At 38.3% G+C, this 23738-nt stretch overlaps 3 protein-coding genes across 3 annotated transcripts in view; 1 reads left to right on the top strand and 2 right to left on the bottom strand.

Moving 5' to 3' along the window:
* Nucleotides 1-6856, top strand: part of LOC110464294 (desumoylating isopeptidase 2-like) — a 15640-nt gene extending 8784 nt beyond the window's left edge. The window contains exons 2-5 of the mRNA XM_021519431.1: nt 1038-1110; nt 3127-3220; nt 3822-3963; nt 5793-6856. Coding sequence (XP_021375106.1) covers nt 1038-1110; nt 3127-3220; nt 3822-3963; nt 5793-6008 — 525 coding nt within the window. The 3' untranslated portion in view covers nt 6009-6856. The remainder of the gene's footprint in view (nt 1-1037; nt 1111-3126; nt 3221-3821; nt 3964-5792) is intronic.
* A 7078-nt stretch (nt 6857-13934) lies between these two features.
* Nucleotides 13935-16946, bottom strand: LOC110464292 (adhesive plaque matrix protein-like). Its single transcript, XM_021519429.1, has 3 exons — nt 16623-16946; nt 16393-16440; nt 13935-15854 (listed from the first exon to the last, which is right to left on the bottom strand). Exons 1-3 carry the CDS (start codon nt 16944-16946, stop codon nt 13950-13952), a joined length of 2277 nt encoding a protein of 758 aa, XP_021375104.1. The 3' UTR covers nt 13935-13949.
* Nucleotides 16947-19124: 2178 nt separating this feature from the next.
* The window catches only part of LOC110464295 (nuclear RNA export factor 1-like), a 48194-nt gene continuing 43580 nt past the window's right edge, over nt 19125-23738 (bottom strand). The window contains exons 23-24 of the mRNA XM_021519432.1: nt 22085-22145; nt 19125-21478 (exon numbers count right to left, since the gene is read on the bottom strand). Coding sequence (XP_021375107.1) covers nt 21440-21478; nt 22085-22145 — 100 coding nt within the window. The 3' untranslated portion in view covers nt 19125-21439. The remainder of the gene's footprint in view (nt 21479-22084; nt 22146-23738) is intronic.

Below are 23738 nucleotides of genomic sequence, written 5' to 3'. Positions count from 1 at the left end.
TATTATTATTATTATTATTATGACTAGGGCATGCGCACAAGCTATATATGTGGTCAGCCAGGCTGGTGGTAAAATGTTTATACTGGGAACTGCTTCCATTACCACTATAATAAATTGAATGAATGGATATTAATTTTTAGCTCACCTGCCCAAAGGGCAAGTGATCATGAGCTTATGCCATGGCGCGTCGTCCATCTGTCCGTCAAATTTTCCTTTAAACCGCCACTTGTCCTGAGCGGCCCAGTAGATTTTGACCAAATTTGGTCAGAAGCATCGTTGGGGTAAGGGGAACAAATTTTGTATAAGTGGTGGGTCTGGCCCTCCTGGGGGCTCAGGGGCAGTGCCCAATAGGGGGAATATAGCAAATTCTTTAAATTCCTTCTCCTTCTGTAGGAATTAAAGGATTTGTTCCATATTTGGTCAGAAGCATCCTTGGGTGAAGGAGAACCAATTTTGTATAAACCGTGGGTCTGGCCCCCCAGGGGCCTGAGAGGCGGGGCCCAATAGGAGGAACATAGCAAATTATTTGGGCCAAGGGGACTCAATTTTGTATAAGCAGTCGGTGTGGTCTCCCAGGGGGCAGTAAGGCGGGGCCAAATAGGGGAAATAGAGGTAAAACCTTTAAAATCCTTCTTCGACCATCGGGATTAAGGGATTTTTATCCTTCTGGAGAATCCTTGGGCCAAGGGGACTCAATTTTGTATAAATTGTTGGTATGACCCCCCTAGAGGCATAGGGGTGGGGCTCTGTTTGAAGTTTGCTCTCGCTATATCTCAAGTACTGGAGGGATCTTTCTGAAATTTCATATGTATTTACAGCACCTACCATTGAGTGCTATATCTTTACTTCATACCAATTATTTTAAACACATTTAGGTGAGCGATACAGGCCCTCAGGGCCTCTTGTTAAAGTCCTCAGCCTGTTGTGTACAGAGGCGAATTATGTAATTAGTCAATATCATATACACTATGACATAATGCATTTCCTGTTTGAAAAGCTATGTACATATTGATATTGTGACGTTAAATCTGTTTCAGTTCTGGATCAATGAGTACACGACCAACCTGGGAATTGGAGTTTTCCATGCTGGAGTGGAAGTATTTGGAGTCGGTAAATAATGATAAACAATTATTAGTGGGTTATGGTTGTCTGACATGCATCTCACAAGACTACATGATCATGTATCAGTGATTTTTATATGCCCGTCTTTGACGTAGTATTATGGTATGGGGTTCATTTGTTCATTTCAGTATTTGATTTTTTGTCCAGAGAACTTCTCCTACATATTTTGACAGATTTCTTTGAAACTTAGTAGGCTAAATAATCATGATATGTTGTTGTGTTTCTTTGAAAAGAATTTTGATTCAACAATTTTTGCAAAAGTTATTGCCCTTTGTTTATTTCAGTATTTGTTTTTTGTCCGGCAATCTCCTCCTACATTTTTAGCTCACCTGGTCCAAAGGACCATGGTGAGCTTATACCATACTGCAGCGTCCATCATCCGTCTTCCGTCCGTCCATCCGTCCGTCAACTTTTCCTTTAAAACGCTACTAGTCCTGAACGGCCAAGGAGATTTTGTAAATTTGGGCTGGCCGTATCCTTAGGCCAAGATGACTCAATTTTGAATAAACAGTGGGTCTGGCCCCCCTGGGGGCAGAGGGGCGGGGCCCAATAGGGGAAATAGAGGTAAAACCTTAAAAATCCTTCTTTTACCGTAGGGATTAAGGGATATTATCCTTATTTAGTCTGGAGCATCGTTTGGCCAAGGGGACTCACTTTGTATAAATGGTGGTTGCGCCCCACCTGGGGGCTGTGGGGCAGGGCCCAATAAGGGAAAAATAGCAAATTCTTTAAAATCCTCCTTCTGTAGGAATGAAAGGATTTGCTCCATATTGGGTCAGAAGCATCCTTGGGTGAAGGGGACTTTATTTTGTATAAATGGTGGGTCTGGCCCCCCTGGGGGCAGAGGGGCGGGGCCCAATAGGGGAAATAGAGGTAAAACCTTGAAAATCCTTCTTCTACTGTAGGGATTAAGGGATATTATCCTAATTTAGTCTGGAGCATCCTTGGGCCAAGGGGACTCACTTTTGTATAAATGGTGTGTCTGACCCCTCTGGAGGCAGAGATAAGGGGCCCAATAGGGGAAATAGAGGTAAAACCTTTAAAATCCTTCTTCTACCAAAGAGATTAAGGGATTTTATCCTAATTTAGTCTGGAGCATCAATGGGCCAAGGGGACTCAATTTTGTATAAGAATGCAGTGGGTGTGGTCTCCCAAGGGGAAGAAGGTTGGGGCCCAATAGGAGAAATAGAGGTAAAACCTTTAAATCCTTCTTCAACCATCTGGATTATGGGATTTTATCCTTATAATCAGTCAATTTGACTGATCATGAGTAGACTGGAACAATCGCCGGTCAATCGCCTTTTGTCCGGTGTCAACCGGCGTCTATCGTGCATATATCGTGCCTCTGTAAACAATTTACATTTTCGACTTCTTCTCCAAAATTCCTGAACCAATTTCAATGAAATTTTGCAGAAACCTTTCATGGCCAAAGGTCAACAAAAATAGTGGCCGGTTTGGTCCCAAGGGGTGGGGCCAAAAATGGTCAAATTGACTGAAATATGGGAAACATAGCAAATTCCTTGGGCCAAGGGGACTCAATTTTGTATAAGCATATATATATGTAACTAATAAAAAGATGGCTTGAATTTTGTTAGAGAGTTCCTCAGATTTATCACTGTCTGAATTAATTGAGACAGGGTGTATGCAAAATAATGAAGCAAAAGCTAATAATTAGAGATAAATCAAATTTTAGTACTTGCTATTGACTAGTAAATAATACTACTAAGATGATACAGTTTTTTACCAATGACTCATTGAGTAGTATGTGCATGAACGTTCATATATGTACAAAAAACTCATTTGTTTTGACACATCAATTTTTTTTTTCTTTTTTTTTTTTTAGGTTACATTCAATTAGACCAAATAAAACTCAGTGATAATATTTAACTTTTGTTTCAAACTGATCAGAGTTAACTACTGCCGTGTATGTCTATTGTAGATTGCCTTAATCAATAAGAAAAGTTAAGGGTCAATTTTCAATACATACAACATGTTTATTTGTAGAGTACGGCTACGGAGGTCACCCTCTACCTATGTCGGGTATCTTTGAGATTACTCCCCGGGATGCTGAGGACCTGGGAGAACAGTTCAAGTTTAAGTAAGTCCACATTGCTGTGTACAAGTAATCAAAAATAGCAGGATGGACCTGATAAACATACCTATTAACACAATGGTTTGTTACATTTTTTTTAGATGTATGGTTCAGTTATGACTACACTGTTGATTTGACTAGTAATGAGACATATAATTTAAAAATAGAATGAACATGTTCTGTGTTTTCTTAACAAGTAAATAAAATATTCAAATAGCTTATGAGTTAACTCCAGTAGTCCCGTTTGACAGCTTTGAATTCAGCATATTCCAAACCCCTGTTAAATGGAAGAAGTGTCACATGACGACTTTGAAAAACTATTTACACTGGGTAAAACTATTCAGTGTGTATAGCTGTTTACATGGCCTCAACCAAATTAATTAGGTCATAGCTCAGAGTGATGTTATGTTAACCAATGTAACTGTATATGATTAACTCTATGTTGCATTACTGGCAAAATATTTGGCCCGATGTGCATTTTTTCTGTTACATAAACATATCTACATCAGTCTAGTTTTAATGAATTTAACAATGAAACTTTGTTAAATTTCATTCAAACATTTGTACATGTAAGTGTTGTAAAGTGCACATTTATTTTAATTTCCAGGGAATCGATTCACATCGGAACAACAGATTTTATGCCAGAAGATGTGAAAAGAATTGTTGAGCAGCTTGGCAAGGGTTTCCGCGGCGACCGCTACCACCTCCTAAATAATAATTGCAATCATTTTTCATCATCACTGACACAGGTAACAAATAGGTTTGTTTTGGCGTTTAACCCTTACATCACTGTAGACTACCAATGCATGGTAGAATCTGCTAAAGTTGCATAGGGGTGAAAGGTTTAATGTCCTTGCAGCAGCCTTGGTCATATGAGGACAGGTGCCTAGGGAGACACTGGTACTAACTGAGTAACACAAGTAAAAAGTAACTTTCCAGAAGTGAAAATTCAACAAGACAGGTTATGTGCTAATACATCGTAAATATAAATGTATGTTCATCTCCCTTGAATCACATGTTATTTATGAATCATCTCCAATAGATTATGAGTAAACTGATTTTTAGCCCACCATCATCTGATGGTGGGCTATTCAAGTCACCCTCCGTCCGTGGTCCGTCGTCTGTCGTCCATCCTTAAACAATACTTGTTATCGGTATTTCTCAAGAAGTACCAGAGGGATCTTTGAGATAAACAACATGGCCGACAGGCAGCCATCTTTGATTTTGATAGTGAAAGTTTGTTATCTATATTCCTCAAGAATACCCCAAGGATCTTTCTCAAATTTTATATGTAGGTTCCCCTTGGTCCTAAGCTGTGCAGGGCAACTTTTGAGACTGATCGGATAAATAACATGGCCGACAGGCAGCCATCTTGGATTTTGATAGTGAAGGTTTGTTACCACTATTTCTCCGGAAGAACCAAAGGGATCTTTCTTAAATTTTATATGTAGGTTCCCCTTGGTCCTTAGCTGTGCAGCAGTGCCTGAAATGGACGGTCTCCCGCTCTCCAATGGCGATTAAAGTCTTGCTCGGACGACCAAAAGTTGTCAAAAGTGAGGTAGTCACTGGCCCAACAACAATAGTTTGGGTGACTGTTGAAAAATTTATGAATAAAAGAAATTATAGTTCCTTCTACATTAACTGGGGGGCGGTACATATTTCAGTTGTCATTACTTCGATTTGAATCAAACTGTCTGTGACTTCAAAAATGTGATAAAAAAAAAAAAATCTATATAAATAATGCCAGAGTGTCTTCTTTGAGGTGCAAGTTTTGTGTATTTCTTTGGGGAACATGTCAGGTTTTAACTAGGGTTGAAAAATTAAAAATATAATGTTTTATTCTGTTTTACATATAACAAACATTGTCATGTTATATGTAATTTAAATGTGCTGAAGCATTGTGTTAAATGCTGTGGAAATATTTCTTCCCAAATTTATTTGGGCCACCAATATGTCATTTGGGCCAGTGCTTCAAATTTTTTACTCACCCAAAAAGTATATTTTGAGCCAGCCAAAATTGCAATGCAGGTTCCCCACTATCCTTTATTGTTCATGTTTACTTTTGAAACTGATCAGTTAAACAAAATGGCCTACCGACAGCCATCTTCGATTTTTGACATTGAAGGTTTGTTAGTACTATTTCTCAGGAATATCTTCAGGGATATTTCTCAAATTTGATATGTAGGTTCCCCTTGACCCCTCGTTGTGCATGTTATATTTGGAGACTGATCATAAAAACAAAATGGCTAAAGGAAGAACTAAACAGATCTTTCTCATATTGCAATGATCGATTCTATTTCTTTCACATTAAGTACTGTACTAGTAAATATGTGAAATGACAAACTCACTTTGAAGGTTGGCTTTCATACACATCAGTATTAAGTTTAGATCAAAAGTTACCTCAAGGTGTATTTACTGTGAACATGACTCGATCAAACAGATTAGAGGAAAGAAAAGAAAAGATCGAACTGACAAAGAACTAATGAAGATGGTACAATGGTGGGCGCCAAGATCCCTCTGGGATCTCTTGTTCATTTTCTGTAGATCATGTGTTACTTTTTTGTTGTATCTCTCATAGATTCTGTGTGGAAAAGAGTTGCCCAGTTGGGTGAACAGACTTGCCTACATCAGTACCTGTATTCCGTTCTTGGAGCGGGCCTTACCAAAGGAGTGGCTTACCCCTGTGGCCTTGCAGGCAGTTATTCAGGAACCCATGTCCCCACCCCCACAAGGCAGACGATCGCAAGAGGAATTCCCCGACTCCTCTGAACATTTACATAATCCTCGCCTATAGAACATCATCAAGTCTACAATGGCAATGCAAATATATTTTGTTTACACAGAAAAGAAATATTCATTATTCAAACTACGCAAAGAAGAACATGGGTCACTATTTTGTTACGTTAATTTTTACAAATATTTGATGAATATTAAAAAACAAAATTCTCAAAATTGGGAAAGCTTTAAATCTGTATTATTTGTTGAGATAATTTCGTGTATTATTGATGAATAATCATCGCCGTGTTAGTTTATTATACAATGTACATCAGGATGAACTAGACACTGCTTGGACTTGAATTGTCAAAATAACTACAAATTAAATTTGTGTGATCCTATTGTTCGAAGCTTACATCTCCATGCATAAAATTCAAACTAAATATTTTGTTACTGTTTATCAAAAAAGGTGTCGGGTTTCTCAAGTATCTGCCCAATTTTTTTTATTTGAAAATACTATACAATGAGTGTATGTGGTAAATTTGGTAGTACATTTACCTTTATATGTAGAATGTAAAAATGATTTTGTCTCAAGCAGTGCATTTGTATTAGTAGTATAGTTTAGCAACATTTCAATACCAACAAGTGACTTCTCAAGCATAAATGTTGTGACAATTGGTTCAAGAGTGTTGCCTGTTGGCAATGAAATATTGCTAGACTACATTATTATTTGTGTGTCAAGAGTAATTTTACAATGTTTTTAGGTCACTATTCCAATCACTCTTCGTCTGCCGTCCGTCTGCCGTCATGCGTAAACTTTTTACATTATCAACTTTTTCTCAAGAACTGGTGGATGGAAATTTTTCAAACTTGGTCAGAATCATCCTTGGTAGATGAGGCTACCAAATTGTAAAATTGGGATTCCTACCCCAACCCTAGGGGCCAGGGCGGGGCCCAAAAGGGAAAATTAGCCAATATTTCAAAAATCTTCTTCTCCAGACTCAGAGGTATTACAGTCATTTTCTCTGCATGGATGGAAAGATCATCAGGGGCTTTATTTAAATTGTAAATTTCAGGACCCCCGAGCTATCCGTTCTCCCTTGGGGAGGGGGTAAAGTTTACTATAGTTTATATAGGGAAACAACACTTTTGGGTATATTTTGACAATTTTCTGTTGGAAATTATTTTTACTTGGTCAGAATCATCCTTGGAGGAGGAAGATGGTTTTAAATTGTAAAATTGGGATTCCTACCCCAACCCTAGGGGCCAGGGCGGGGCCCAAAAGGGAAAATTAACCAATATTTCAAAAATCTTCTTCTCCAGACTCAGAGGTATTACAGTCATTTTCTCTGCATGGATGGAAAGATCATCAGGGGCTTTATTTAAATTGTAAATTTCAGGACCCCCGAGCTATCCGTTCTCCCTTGGGGAGGGGGTAAGTTTATTATAGTTTATATAGGGAAACAACACTTTTGGGTATATTGTGACCAATTTTCTGTTGGAAATTATTTTTACTTGGTCAGAATCATCTTTGGTTGATGACGGTATCACATTGTAAACTTGGAATTCCTGCCCCATCCCCAGGGGTTAGAGCGGGGCCCCAAAGGGAACATTTACAAATATTTTTAAATTCTTATCCTTTGATGACATGACAAGTATTGTATTTCACTTAGTTTACATGCTGATTTCCACATCACATCTAAACAATAAAATAAAGCTACCAGTTCCTATGATATAACTCAGGTGACCGCTAAGGCCCTTGGGCCTCTTGTTTAAGTACATTTCAACAAAGCCACACAGAAAATTGACATAAGATGTCCTAAAACTAGCAGTTCTTTGAACATTATTGCAAAGGCCACCATATCACAGACTATTGATGTATAAGAATGGACATTTTTCTGTGTCACTGTGTTAGTACTATTACTGGATTTTAAAATTTTGTTAATACCTGGGTAAGAGTTTTTTCAACTGAGGAAGATTGCAAAATATTGATTTTTTACAAAAATGTTCGTATATTGAAATGAAATGAAATGTATGTCTTCTAAAAACCTTGACTTGATAATTCAATTTGATACTGGTATATATTTGATGGCTATTTAAGACAAAATCAAGCAATAAAAAGATGAATAGTTGAACACTGGGTACCTGTGCACTGTACAATGGACAGTTATGTTTAAATAATAGTACTGCAGTAAGGATTTTCCTGTGAAGAGAAATCTAGTTTTTGTCAATAACTGATCATTGTGATTTTAGTTTAAAAATAGACAGCTCATGTTGAAGCCCTCTTGAATTTCAATTGTGAATTTTTCTTAGATGTATTATATTCTTCAAAAATGAATTGGAAATTTATTTTTAGCTCACCTGGCCCGAAGGGCCAAGTGAGCTTATCCATGCCGCAGCGTCCGTCGTCCGGTGTCAGACGTCCGTCAATTTTTCCGTTTAAAACGCTACTAGTCCTGAACGGCTCAGAGGATTTTGACCAAATTTGGTCTGGAGCATCATTGGCCAAAGGGTTCTCAGTTTTGCATAAAGGAGGGTATGGTCCCCCTTGGAGCAGAGGGGCGGGGCCAAATAGGGGGAAAATAGGTCAATCTTTAAAAATCTTCTTCTTCTCAACCAATAGAAGGATTTTGACCCAATTTGGCCTAGACCATCTTTGGACAAAGGAGACTCAGGTTTGTATAGACGGAGGGTGTGGCCCCTCTGGGAGCGGGGCCCAATAGGGGAAATAGAGGATTTTTTTCTCCTACTATACAAGTGAAGGGATTTAAATCAAATGCAATCTGAAGCATGATTAGGGACAAAAGAATCAATTATGTATAAACTGAGGTGTGTGGGCCCCCTTCTAGGGGCAGATGGGTGGGGCCCATTGGGGGAAATAGAGGAAAACATCAAAGATCCTTCTCCTTTTGTATCCATGAAGGGATTTTGACCAAATTTGGTCTGGAGCATCATTGGCCAAAGGGTTCTCAGTTTTGTATAAACGGAGGGTATGGTCCCCCTGGGGGCAGAGGGGCGAGGCCAAATAGGGGGAAAATAAGTCAATCTTTAAAAATCTTCTTCTTCTCAATCAATAGAAGGATTTGGCCAAATTTGTTCTAGAGTATCTTTGGACAAAGGAGCCTCAAGTTTGTATAAACGGAGGGTGTGGCCCCTCTGGGAGCATAGGGGCGGGGCCCATTAGGGGAAATAGAGGATTATTTTTCTCCTACTATACAAGTGAAGGGATTTAAAACCAAATGCAGTCTGAAGCATGCTTAGGGACAAAAGAATCAATTTTGTTTAAACTGAGGTGTGTGGATCCCCTTCTTTGGGGCAGCTGAGTGGGACCCATTGGGGGAAATAGAGGAAAACATTAAAGATCCTTCTCCTTCTTTACCATTGAAGGGATTTTAACCTAACCAAACCAAATGTGGTCTGAAGTATGCTTAGGGGGGAAAAAAACCTCAATTTGTTTAATTTGTAAAAAAATAAAATAAATAAAATGGTGCATGTGAGGCCAATAGGGGAAATAGAGGAAAATTGGGACATAACATGGAAACTCATTTTCTTGGTGTCTTTCCCACCAAAACAGATGTATATGTAGTTCTTCTTGCAACTTTGTTTCTTGTACTCCTTTGATAATCCTGAATGGTACTCAGTAGGTTTTAAATTGAAAAATAAAATACCAGGTGAGCTATTAAGGCCCCTGGGCCTCTTGTCAGATTTATTGTCTAAAATGTTAGCGTCATCCAAAACAATGACAATAAAAGTTAATTGAAAATTTTGTTCAGACTTAATTGTTGAATATTTCAATGTCGTCAAAAACGATGAGATATATATCTGTTGAAACTGTTTTTGGTTGTATACTTTATCTATATTGAAGTTTTTATCCTAAATCAATTATTCATATATAACATAATCCCAGGCCACCAAAAGAAATGATAACTTGGTTCTCAGGCCCATGCGCATTTGTTTTAGGGCACCACATTGCCGATTTTATCGTGAAAGTAAATAAAAAACAAATGTGAATGCGCCAGCCGCCGTCTTTTAAAATATCCGGAAAATTGGTCCGCATGTCCTTTTTACTCGTTAGTCACCCAAGTCCCGGAAACGTTTGAATAAAGAAAAGGATTGATATACAGGCAAGCGTTAAAATGATTATGACTTATTAGTCTTGTGGCGCTCATTTCGGTACAAATAAGGAATGGGGGGTTCGTGATTCTATGACGGATCTCTACTCGACTATAAAAAGACAAGGTTATGCCCACAATGAACGTTTTACAAACTAGACAATAAAAAAAAAAATCGCCTTCGTCTCGTTTTTGCCATGTAAAATGAAAAAAAAACGCCCTGCCGCATCTCTTTTGAAAAGAATTGGCCTGAGAACTAAGTAAATAATTTCATTTGGCCCCATGGTCAAATTTTAACTTGAAGTCATAATTTGCAATCAGGATGTCATATTATTGAATAATGGGAATCTGGAAATCTTTACTGTGTATACCTGTTCTTAGATAGCATCCAACATTGTTCATGTTAAAGACTGAAAAAGGTACATGTCGTGAAAACAAGGTAATACAAAACTTAAGTTTATGTTTTGTTTAAAAAAAATGAAAAGATCTGCTCAAAGTTTTCAGATTTGCTTTATTCAACAAAAAATTAATATGTGGTGGTGTTATACCGACATATTCTATTTGATACTGCTGTTTTCATAAACGCTATTATCTTATCTAAGTTGTATTGTAAAGAATTTCTACTGAACATTTTTAGGTCACCTGAGCTTTGCTCAAGTGACCTATTCCGATCACTTTCCGTCCGTCGTGCGTAAACGTTTTACATTTTCAACTTCTTCTCAAGAACCAGTGGATGGAATTTTTTCAAACTTGGTCAGAATAATCCTTGGTAGATGAGGCTACAAAATTGGGATTCCTACCCCAACCCCTGGGGCCAGGGTGGGGTCCCAAAGGGAAAATTAACCAATATTTCAATAATCTTCTTCTCCAGACTCAGAGGTACTACAGTCATTTTCTTGGCTTAGATTGGCTCTATTTAAATTGTAAATTCCAGGACCCTCAAGGTATCTGTTCCAAAGGGAAAATTAACCAAAGTTTACTATAGTTTATATAGGGAAACAACACTTTTGGGTATATTTTGACATTTTCTGTAGGAAATTATTCTTACTTGGTGAGAACTATCCTTGGAGGAAGATGGTTTTAAAATGTAAAATTGGGATTCCTACCCCAACCCTAGGGGCCAGGGCGGGCCCCAAAGGGAATATTTACCAATATTTCAACAAGAGGCCCATGGGCCTGAACGGTCACCTGAGTCCTACAGTATTAATTTTTGTCGTTGAAATATGAAGTGGAGATAATGATGTCAATCATCCCTACTAAAATTTAAGTAAAAAAAGTTAAGTATAATGTTAATTTAAGTTTGTCATGACCACGAGTTGATCATTCCTAGACCGAGTTTCAGTTAAATCAGCCTATTAGAACTTGATTGAAGTTTTAAATAGTTTTATTCCAAAATGGCACCCGTGGCAGCTGTATTGGATTTTTGGTCGACATGGAAGAAAATAAAAATTGCCAGGACCATCAGTAGATCATTCCTACCAAGTTTCAGTTAAATCGAAAGAGTAGAACTTGACTTTAGGTTTGAAATAGTTATTTACCATATTGGATTTCTGATCAACCTGAAAAATAACAACACTTTTTCAGGACCATGAGTCGATCATTCCTGCCAAGATTCAGTTAAATTGGCCCAGTAGAACTTGACTTAAAGTTTGAAATAGTTTTTCAAAATGGCGGCCATATTGGATTTCTGATCAACTTGAAAAATAACAACACTTGGTCAGGGACTTGTCAGTAACATTCCCATGAAGTATCAATGAAATCCCTTTAACAGTATTTCAGCTTAAGTTGAAAATGTAAAATGTTAACGGACGACGCACGATGACGGACAAAGACGGATAGCAATAGGTCACTTGAGCTAAAGCTCAGTGGCCACTTGTATAAAACATCTCAAAGTTAAGGAAAATCTCAGACAATGTATTGTCTATGGCAAATCTTAGACTTGAGGAAATCTCAAGAGTTGAGATGTTTTATACAAGTGCAGGGCCCTGATGACCTAAAAATCTTCTCCAGACTCAGAGGGTACTACAGTCAATTTCAGTGCATGGATAGAAATATCATCAGGAGCTTTATTGAAATTGTCAATTTCAGGACCCCTGAGCCATCCGTTCCCCCTTGGGGAGGGGGTAAAGTTTACTATAGTTTATATAGGGAAATAACACTTTTGGGTATATTTTATCCATTTTTAGCTGAAAATTATTCAAACTTGGTCAGAATCATCTTTAGTGGATGAGGGTATTACATTGTAAAATTGGAATTCCTGCCCCATCCCCAGGGGCTAGGGCGGGGCCCCAAAGCGAACATTTACCAAAATTTTAAAATTCTTATCCTTTGGTGACATGACTTTGTATTTCACTTAGTTTACATGCTGATATAACTCAGGTGACCGCTAAGGCCCTTGGGCCTCTTGTTAATATTATTCCTGATGTTTGCTATCTACAAAATTCTTGTTATTGCAATATTCAAGGGTATTTTAAAATGTTCTCTATGTATTTCCAATATCTTACTTTAACTCGGTTAAGAAATTGCTATAAAAGGGGAGGGGAAATCAATATTTCCAACTTTTAGAATGGTTATCTCCCTTCAGTTATCGATGTGGTCGAGAATGATGACATCAGTGTTGAATTACAGAAATGTGTGAGTAATTGTATTATAGATAATGACTAGAGTTGTGATGTCATCTAGCAATGCATAAGGTGATAAAAATAAAAGTTAGTGAGGATATAGTAATATTGTTTCCAAGTTTCACTGATTTTATGAAAAGTGCTGCTGCATACACAAGAAGAAGACTGTCATCCTGTATACTGTTGTGTGTAGTTCCAGGGACTCTGCATTACAAAAGGCTTTCAAGTCACAGTCCAGAACTTCTCTGCTGTGGCTGTAGATTTGTTACCCTCTATTATATGTACATGGTTCATGTGTGGGACAGAAAGTGATTTAAATGTTGAATTTAAAGCAGTATACATGCAAGTGAAATATTTGTATACAGAGACATGGCCATAAAAAGATAACATTGGAAGCAAAAGTGAGGTGTTTTTATTAATTTGTGAAGTCTTACAAGGCTACCACTGTAATAGGGTTGTCAAACCCAACCAACGCAGTCTTAGTGGAAATGACTTGAGCTTTTGTTGACATATATAGATTTATTTTTCCTTTATGTGATATCTATCTCATAATCTGTGTTGTATTTGGTCCTGACTAATGTTTGTTTATATATTGTTCATCTTTCCTTTGTTATGTTATTATAATGTATCAACAATATATTGAGATTAACAAAGTTAATCATGAAATGATTATATACTTATTTATATAGACAGTGCCCATTTCTCAATAAAATAGATGTGTTTCAATGCAAAAATCTGTCTAACTCTGTCTTTAAATGTCAAACATTTTGAAATATTTTCATAGAAAAAGAAATTTCTTTTCAAGTTAGAAATTATGTTTATAGACTGCAGGTACTTTCATCACTTTTGCTTTTGTACATTTAATCTCAGATATAAGGCAATATGTACATGTAGCTTGTAATTTTAATGATGTTAATATGCATTGTTAAACCTAATTCATAAAATAGATGATAAAGAGTTATTAAGTTTCACATCATATTTATTTGCTTCTTTTATTTTGCTGAAAACACTAAGTGGATGTTTAGTTATTTTGTGTTAATTGTACATCTGTTTTTAACCCTTTCAACACTGTAGACCATTATGAACTCATTCATATCAATTCACGGTAAGAGTCTACTGAAATTTCATAGGGGTGAAAGGGTGAATGACTCCTGCTCTTAATCACAATATCCCACCTTTACTTGTCTTCATTCTGTGAAACATTTTATGAAATAGAATAACAGAGATAGTTAAATGCCAGTTAGTAATGGTTCTGCTATACAAGTGAGAATGTAACAACGGGACGTCTCAAGGTGTAGGAACATCAGCAGTGTTGGTAATAAGAGTGGGTTTGTGTGTAGGAACATCAGCAGTGTTGGTGATGAGAGTGGGTTGGTATGTAGGAACATCAGCAGTGTTGGTGATGAGAGTGGGTTGGTATGTAGGAACATCAGCAGTGTTGGTGATGAGAGTGGGTTGGTATGTAGGAACATCAGCAGTGTTGGTGATGAGAGTGGGTTGGTATGTAGGAACATCAGCAGTGTTGGTGATGAGAGTGGGTTGGTATGTAGGAACATCAGCAGTGTTGGTGATGAGAGTGGGTTGGTATGTAGGAACATCAGCAGTGTTGGTGATGAGAGTGGGTTGGTATGTAGGAACATCAGCAGTGTTGGTGATGAGAGTGGGTTGGTATGTAGGAACATCAGCAGTGTTGGTGATGAGAGTGGGTTGGTATGTAGGAACATCAGCAGTGTTGGTGATGAGAGTGGGTTGGTATGTAGGAACATCAGCAGTGTTGGTGATGAGAGTGGGTTGGTATGTAGGAACATCAGCAGTGTTGGTGATGAGAGTGGGTTGGTATGTAGGAACATCAGCAGTGTTGGTGATGAGAGTGGGTTGGTATGTAGGAACATCAGCAGTGTTGGTGATGAGAGTGGGTTGGTATGTAGGAACATCAGCAGTGTTGGTGATGAGAGTGGGTTGGTATGTAGGAACATCAGCAGTGTTGGTGATGAGAGTGGGTTGGTATGTAGGAACATCAGCAGTGTTGGTGATGAGAGTGGGTTGGTATGTAGGAACATCAGCAGTGTTGGTGATGAGAGTGGGTTGGTATGTAGGAACATCAGCAGTGTTGGTGATGAGAGTGGGTTGGTATGTAGGAACATCAGCAGTGTTGGTGATGAGAGTGGGTTGGTATGTAGGAACATCAGCAGTGTTGGTGATGAGAGTGGGTTGGTATGTAGGAACATCAGCAGTGTTGGTGATGAGAGTGGGTTGGTATGTAGGAACATCAGCAGTGTTGGTGATGAGAGTGGGTTGGTATGTAGGAACATCAGCAGTGTTGGTGATGAGAGTGGGTTGGTATGTAGGAACATCAGCAGTGTTGGTGATGAGAGTGGGTTGGTATGTAGGAACATCAGCAGTGTTGGTGATGAGAGTGGGTTGGTATGTAGGAACATCAGCAGTGTTGGTGATGAGAGTGGGTTGGTATGTAGGAACATCAGCAGTGTTGGTGATGAGAGTGGGTTGGTATGTAGGAACATCAGCAGTGTTGGTGATGAGAGTGGGTTGGTATGTAGGAACATCAGCAGTGTTGGTGATGAGAGTGGGTTGGTATGTAGGAACATCAGCAGTGTTGGTGATGAGAGTGGGTTGGTATGTAGGAACATCAGCAGTGTTGGTGATGAGAGTGGGTTGGTATGTAGGAACATCAGCAGTGTTGGTGATGAGAGTGGGTTGGTATGTAGGAACATCAGCAGTGTTGGTGATGAGAGTGGGTTGGTATGTAGGAACATCAGCAGTGTTGGTGATGAGAGTGGGTTGGTATGTAGGAACATCAGCAGTGTTGGTGATGAGAGTGGGTTGGTATGTAGGAACATCAGCAGTGTTGGTGATGAGAGTGGGTTGGTATGTAGGAACATCAGCAGTGTTGGTGATGAGAGTGGGTTGGTATGTAGGAACATCAGCAGTGTTGGTGATGAGAGTGGGTTGGTATGTAGGAACATCAGCAGTGTTGGTGATGAGAGTGGGTTGGTATGTAGGAACATCAGCAGTGTTGGTGATGAGAGTGGGTTGGTATGTAGGAACATCAGCAGTGTTGGTGATGAGAGTGGGTTGGTATGTAGGAACATCAGCAGTGTTGGTGATGAGAGTGGGTTGGTATGTAGGAACATCAGCAGTGTTGGTGATGAGAGTGGGTTGGTATGTAGGAACATCAGCAGTGTTGGTGATAACGTTGGGTCGGTATGTAGGAACATCAGCAGTGTTAGTGATAAGAGTGGGTCGGTATGTAGGAACATCAGCAGTGTTAGTGATACGAGTGGGTCGGTATGTAGGAACATCAGCAGTGTTGGTGATGAGGGTGGGTTGGTATGTAGGATCATCCTCACACTGTATGTGTTATGCAGGATCATCCTCACACTGTATGTGTTATGCAGGATCATCCTCACACTGTATGTGTTATGCAGGATCATCCTCACATTGTCTGGTATGTAGGATCATCAGCAGTGTTGGTGCTGAGAGTGGGTTGGTGTGTAGGAACATCAGCTGTGTTGGTGATAACGTTGGGCCGGTATGTAGGAACATAAGCAGTGTTGGTGATGAGCGTGGGTTGGTATGTAGCCACATCAGCAGTGTTGTTGAGGAGAGGGGGTCGGTATGTAGGGACATCAGCAGTGTTGGGGATGAGAGTGGGTTGGGGTGTAGGAACATCAGCAGTGTTGGTGATGAGAGTGGGTCGGTATGTAGAAACATCAGCAGTGTTGGTGATGAGAGTGGGTTGGTATGTAAAGTTGTTATTCTTTCCTCATTTGTTATTGTTTTGTTATACATGCCATGTTTGTGACAAAAAATGCATCATCTTATAATTGTCTGTGGTATGCAGGATCATCCTCACATTGTCTGGTATGTAGGATCATCCTCACACTGTATGTGTTATGCAGGATCATCCTCACATTGTCTGGTATGTAGGATCATCCTCACACTGTATGTGTTATGTAGGATCATCGTCACATTGTCCGTGTTATGTATGATCATCCTCACATTGTCTGTGTTATGTAGGATCATCCTCACATTGTCTGTGTTATGTAGGATCATCCTCACATTGTCCGTGTTATGTAGGATCATCCTCACATTGTCCGTGTTATGTATGATCATCTTCACATTGTCTGTGTTATGTAGGATCATCCTCACATTGTCCGTGTTATGTAGGATCATTCTCACATTGTCAGTGTTATGTAGGATCATCCTCACATTGTCTGTGTTATGTAGGATCATCCTCACATTGTCCGTGTTATGAAGGATCATCCTCACATCGTCTTTGCTATTATGATAGATTATGGTTTTCCTGACTGAATTGAAAAAAATGTATTTGTAAGTGTTTTCTACAAATTCAGGATCTTGTTTCTATTGTTACAATTTATATTGTTCATGTCTAACAGAAGAAAACAATAACATATTCAGTAGTTCTGAGTAACATTGTTTTACATATAAATATTTATCACATACCTGTTGAATCTTGTTATAATAATACAAGCAATTTTCAGACCATGAAATCCAACGTTCTGTATTGCACATGTGCAATACGGAATGTTGTATTTACCTACTAGCCGGAACCATTTTTTATGGGAATTCCGTTGTCATGGGAAACTGGAAAGTTCCAGGTATTTGCAAAAGATATCAAAGTTTATAAAATCTTTGTATCGATCTCTACCAAATATGTAAGGAATGTGATAAAAGCAAGACAACACACTTGTGTTTTCTAACGAATCAGAAAGCACTCATTTATTGTGCGGACGTATATATTCACTCTTGAATATATATTCGTCCGCACAATAAACTTGTCCTTTCTGATTCGTTAGAAAAACACAAGTGTGTGGTCTTGCATATGTATTCTATTTGGATGTAAAAGTTAATTTATCTGATTTTGTTTGTTTATTATTTTTCTTGGAGGACTTGGGGAAACATAATGGTATTCAGGGGTGAACAAATAGGCCACATATCTGGAACTAGTAAATTTTATGTCGGGCCCAATGAAAATTTAAGTATGTTTTATAAAGATATAGACTGGGCTCGAAAAAATTTCAAAATCTGCCTGCTGGCTAGTCCTCTAGATATAAAATTGTACACCCCTGGGATACAGATCCATTAGATATTCACCATCAGTGTCTTGACAGATATATGTGCTATGAAATTTAAGTCATCCCGCCATGGAGAGATCTTTATCAGATCTACAAAAGATGATCTTCAACCTTCTTGCTCTTCAATTTCCTTACAGGTACTTTCATCCAGTCCCATGCAGGAAATCCTAATCAGGAAGCTTGTACATTAACTTCAACCTCAAAAGGTCATGTTATTTGGGTCTATGTGCAAAATGCTAAACAAGAGTTCCGCGAAATGGTACATGATACGCCCGTCATATGTCAAATGAGCAGTTTTCATAGAAATGAACCTTCCTATGAAGTTTGAAATTAATCCATTCAAAATTACTGAAGCTATTGAGCGGAAATTGTTTCGTCAATTCTACAAAGGGCCAAAACTCTGTAAATAACCAGCAAATAATTTTTGTTATCGCAAGCTTTCATAGAAATGAACCTTTCTACGAAGTTTGAAATGAATCTATTCAAAATTACTGAAGTTATTGAGCAGAAACTGTTATGTCAATTCTATAAAGGGATAACTCCATTAATAATAGGCGGATAATGGTTATCAAACTTGTGCAAGCTTTCATAGAAATGAACCATCCTATGAAGTTTGAAATGAATCTTTTCAAAATTGCTGAAGTTATTGAGCGAAAACTGTTTCGGAAATTCTACAAAGGACTCTGTAAATAACCGGGGAACAATTTTGGTTATCGAAGTTGTCCGAGCATTCATAGCAATGAACCATCCTATGAAGTTTGAAATTTATCCATTCAAAATTACTCGAGTTATTGAGCGGAAACTAATGTGTGGGCGGCCGAACGCGTGAAAACATAATACATCCCGTCATTCGACGGGCGTATAAAAATTGTAATTTTAACATAATTAGAGGTGCTGTCAATGATAAAATTTGAGAAAGATTCCTCCGAGAAGTTTCTGAAAAATGGGGCAAACTAACCTCTCAAAATCAAAGATGGCTACCTGTTAGCATAGTGTTTAAATAGAGGGTTTGCCATGGCCAATTACAGCTACATGTTCATTATAGACAGATAGATAGTTGTGAAACACAGGTAATGCAAAGTGGTTGTTATAGACAGATTGACATTATACCCATACGATTATTATAATCTAGGCGGTGTTTAAAGAGGTGGACATGGATGATGTGTTGTAGTTATGTAGCGGAACTGGGCCGAGTCTTATCGCCAGTGACCAGGTAGCTCAATTGGTTACAGCATGCACCTAGAGGTCGGAGGTCAGGTACACATACATGGGTTGTACAGATGTAAGAGAATCACACTGTTCTCTTTCTCAGTGAAAAAAAGGATAAAATGCAATACAAATTTAGTTTTGTATGAAAATATTTATAATGTAACATTCAGACTTGTCTTTCTGTCTGATACGAATCATAAAAGTATTCACAAACTAACACACATTTCACAAATATGACATACCGGTAAATGTTTCCTTGATTGATCTGTAACAACCATCTCTCCTTTTCTGTAAAGTTATAGCAAATCTCACACGTCACACCCAAGCACTCAGAATAGACTCCAACCCAAACTCACTCTGTATACCCATTCACTCGGGACAGACTCCAACACACTTTATACAACTGCTGATATTAGATTGATATTTAAGTCTACAAGTTCTCGCATGTTTCTCATTTCAGCCTAATCTTATACTTTAAAAATTCAATAAGAATTATTTAAATAACATTTTTTTCCTTTGAATTTGCACAGTAATAATTTTACATAAAATCTACCTTGTTGTAGCTTCTTTCCCTGCAAGGGCAGAGGTTCAATTCACATCACAAATATGTACAAATTTTAACAGTTATTAGGAAAACTGACATTGTCCTAATTATTTTTTCCTCCAGTAAATATGTATGTAAAATTGAACCTGTATTAGATATTTTCAAACTAAATAAATACCCTGCTAGTCACAGTGAAACTTATAAAAATCCACATCATTTACTTTCAAGAGATTTTTACACATATTTCAAAACATACTTCTCTACTGACATTCTTGCAACAAAAAATTACAAAACTAGCTACTATTGTTTGGAAATCAGTTTTTTCTGAATAGCAACCTTCAATTTATCAAAACCATAAAAGATATTAAATTGTTCCATCATAGAAAACGAAATATAAAAAAGATAAAAATACTTTGTACTGTAGATACATGATTTCATTAATCGCCATTTGCTGTCATACTCTATACATCTATACTGATTAATAGAATCTTCCCCTACCCGAGGGTTAGACGACCAAAATATCATATTCCCGAGATTTCTCTGTCACACCTTAAAGGTAGGGGATGATTGTTTTACTCCCATCCTATTATTTCAGTCACAACTCCACCGACAGTAGTGTAAACAAAAACACATTTGGGGTATGAATTTCGTCATTCACTTTAGATAACGTCGCAATTACCGGCGACGCATTTTAATGACGTCAAAATCGAACATGTGCTAATCGGCACGAGGCTGTCTCCCCCTAGGGGGTAAAAAGCTGATCTTTCCCGGCTAAAACGGGAGACACACCTGTGAAGGGTGGGAGAAACAGCACTCCTTGAGAAGCATCACTGATGTGAAATACTCTATGTATGACTCTTCATGACATTTAAATCACATTATTTACAGTGAAGATCATCAATCATTTTTAGCATGAATTTATTTATGAACATTTCCAAGAAAATCAAATATCTGCAGATAAAAATTCACACATTTTTAAAAACCATGATCTATCGCATATTTTCAATATGCACTGAGAGCTGCTGATTCAAACAAATTGTTCTTTGACTCTGTAGAATGGACAAAATATAACTCTAACATAGAGTAGAGGACCTGTCAATAAAATACATACACAGTCCACAGTTTACACACTAAAATCATGTCTTAGTTTTATGAAAATATGCACAATGTTTATGACCCAAAATCTACTTTGGTACTTTGGAAAATGATTATATCAGTTAAACATTATCCAAGTTCACAACAGGCAGAGTTCAAGAACACCCATGATTTAGATAACTGTCTATTGATCATGTTCTTGGAAATGTCACTGGTGATTCCGGAACATCACGGAGTACTCATAATCATACTCGGACTGTCATTAAACTGTTGTCACGCATGTTGTACTACCATTCAGATAAAAATAAATGATTTCGTAACTCAGAAACTAGATCAGTGATCATTGTAGAAAATTGTACATCTATTTTTTTCAGTAATCCATATAGAAAATGTAGGCTCAATCTGAACAAACCAGCGTAAATAACAGATCTCTGAAGTAAGTTGTGTTCGGACTTAACAAGACATCTCTGTAGTACGTTGTGTGGCCAGCCTACACCAGCGATTTGCAGAATAAGCTATGACAGGCCTTAAGCAAAATCTCTGTAGCAAAAGGCTGCAAGTCCAGCCTTAAACAGAACGTTTATAGCAAGTTGCATGGTCAGCCTACTCCAGAATTTCTGCAGTAAGTATGTTGTATGTCCAGTGTAAAACAGTAATATATATTAGACCTAAACCTGCAATCTATTTTGTGTCCAGACTTATCCAGTGCTCTCTGTAGAAAGTTAATATTCAGTTGCTAGACTGCTGTTAGGCCACTTGAGTATGACTTCCTATCAGTTCGGTAGCATAATCCTTCCATGCTCAAGACTGGTTTACTTCACAAACGCTTCTGGAGGAATCTTGTTCTCTTTCTGTGGAGTCACAATCAAAAACAGAAATATAGTATGAAAGTATTTACCGGGTAGTCTCATTGACACATCATTTGGCTTTCACACTTCTAAATAACTGATTTTTCCTCATTTACTTATTTCCAAACCATAGCATGGCACAAAGATATATAGTTCTAAGCCTTACATGTATTGCACATAAATGTACTTCTTTAGGTGTTATCACACAGAAACCTTTCTGTGGACACTTCAGGTGCTAAAATATAAGATGGCAACTGATGGGCACATTGAATTTCATACCAAACTAATAATCAAACTTAAGCAGGTGACTGATATTCTAAAGGCAACATTTTGTTGTCTCTATTTGTCGCTTTCACGGGCAAAAAACCGGCTTACACATTTTATCTTGGCTTCAGTCACGATCAAGACATTCCCTACAGTTCACATTCTGGTTATCTTTCCTTCTACAGTTTATTGTTCACTGCTGATATCACATTCTGGTTATCTTTCATTCCACAGTTTGTTTACTGCTGATATTACAATCTCTTTTTCTAAAGTAACTAAATGTGTTCACCTCTATTTCTACAATCAGCACCCACGACTTTTATCTACGTATACTAAGCTACATACCTGTAGTGAGAGGAAAGCTTGGCCGGCTCCATCGTAATTCCAATTGTGCTCCTCCAAACACCTGAAAATCATATGTAATCCCATAGCTATATGTCGTCCAATTAACATTTCTGAAAATTTGAATTAAAATTCCGAGTGCTTTATCTCTGTGTCAACTACATTGATGAATATTTAAGAATATTGGAAGACCATATACAGATATGGAATTGTGATGTTTCCCCTATGGTCTGTACCAGTCACACTGGAGATTCCAGCGAGTATACCTACCCCAATTGGAGTGTACTAAAATTCTAGTATAGATGCAAATATATACAGATAACTTAATCTAGCTCTGCAACATTGCCTATGTCCGAGCAATCACTGCTTGTGATCATGTACGTCTTGTACTAATAAATATACACAGGGGATATATACAAAGCAGCATCAATGTAACAGTAAATGCAAACAAGAGGCCCAATGGGCCTGCATCGCTCACCTGGTATTAATCTCACACTTGTAATCTTAAAAGTGGACTTAAATACAGCTACAGGCAGAATATCAGTGTTTGCTTCATAAGAACCTATTAAAAGATTTAAACCTGTGACCTTGAATGTCAAACAAGGACATAAGGTGGAAACTGGGTCAAGGTCATTTATTTGAACAAACTTGGTAGTCCTAAAAAGTTGACGCCGGATGGATGACAAGACGCTGCACCATGCCATAAGCACAATTGGCCCTTCGGACCAGGTGAGCTAAAAACACTACATATAGAACAATAAAACATGAAATACTCATCTAACTGAGCACTCCTTCTACTGATCGCTCAGAACGTGCATATATACACACGCAGCCGATCGCTTGCTGACCTCTCACTGCTCGACCACCCTACACGTACTCTGGCGATAGCTTGGGATAGCTCAGTACGGCAGATGTCTTGCTACAATGATAGCTCAGCAGCACTACATGTACCGATCTTGTACAATCTATACAACTCCTCTTGCTAACCTTGAGTTATCCCAACCACTCGTTGGTCCCTATAACTCTCTATAGCAATCCAATGAGCTCTCACAGTGCCCGTGATTTATCAATGTAGCGGACTCGAAGCAACACGATAGCTCGCCCTCCAGACATACCCCATCATTGAAAGCTCGCTCTCTAGTATACTTACAACTAACAAGTGCACCATGCACGCTGGCCGAGAGACCGTACACGCTGGTCAAGAGGCCGTGCATGCTGGCCGAGAGGCCGTACACACAGGTCGCGATGTCGTACACGTTGGCCAAGAGGCGATGCAAGTGCATTTTGGCTGGCTTATCAACCCATATGCCCCGCCCTACCTGTCAATCACCAGGAGATTGCATGCATCACCTATGTGTTTTGACCTGGGCTAGGTCAAGGCCAGCTCTACTCTAGCGCGTAAATAACACGGAGAATGCACAGAAACACGGTGGTTTAAAAATAACAAGAGGCCCACTGATTCTAAGCAAGGAAAATGAAGAAATTTTAGCACACTGACACCTTTGAGCCCCACCCTACAGCCCTTGGGGGTAGGGCTGGCTCAAAATTTTCAAAGTATCAAACTGTCAACTCAAGGTTATAATTCCAATCAAGTTATTAACATGTAATATTCAAAGTATCATTTGCCATTATAAACCATAATAAATTTTGAGACCCC

The sequence above is a fragment of the Mizuhopecten yessoensis genome, unplaced genomic scaffold (genome assembly GCF_002113885.1).
Source record: "Mizuhopecten yessoensis strain PY_sf001 unplaced genomic scaffold, ASM211388v2 scaffold10981, whole genome shotgun sequence".
Lineage (NCBI taxonomy): Eukaryota > Metazoa > Mollusca > Bivalvia > Pectinida > Pectinidae > Mizuhopecten > Mizuhopecten yessoensis.
This window is presented reverse-complemented; position numbering and strand designations above follow the sequence as displayed.

What these genes read in the sequence shown, in the direction of transcription:
- LOC110464292 (XM_021519429.1), bottom strand. Translation starts at nt 16,946, where the DNA reads ATGATCCTTCATAACACGGACAATGTGAGGATGATCCTACATAACACA. An exon ending in TCCTACATAACACATACAGT is followed by an intron (nt 16,441 to 16,622) that starts GTGAGGATGATC and finishes AAATGAGGAAAG; the next exon opens with AATAACAACTTTACATACCA. An exon ending in TCATCACCAACACTGCTGAT is followed by an intron (nt 15,855 to 16,392) that starts GTTTCTACATAC and finishes AACACTGCTGAT; the next exon opens with GTTCCTACATACCAACCCAC.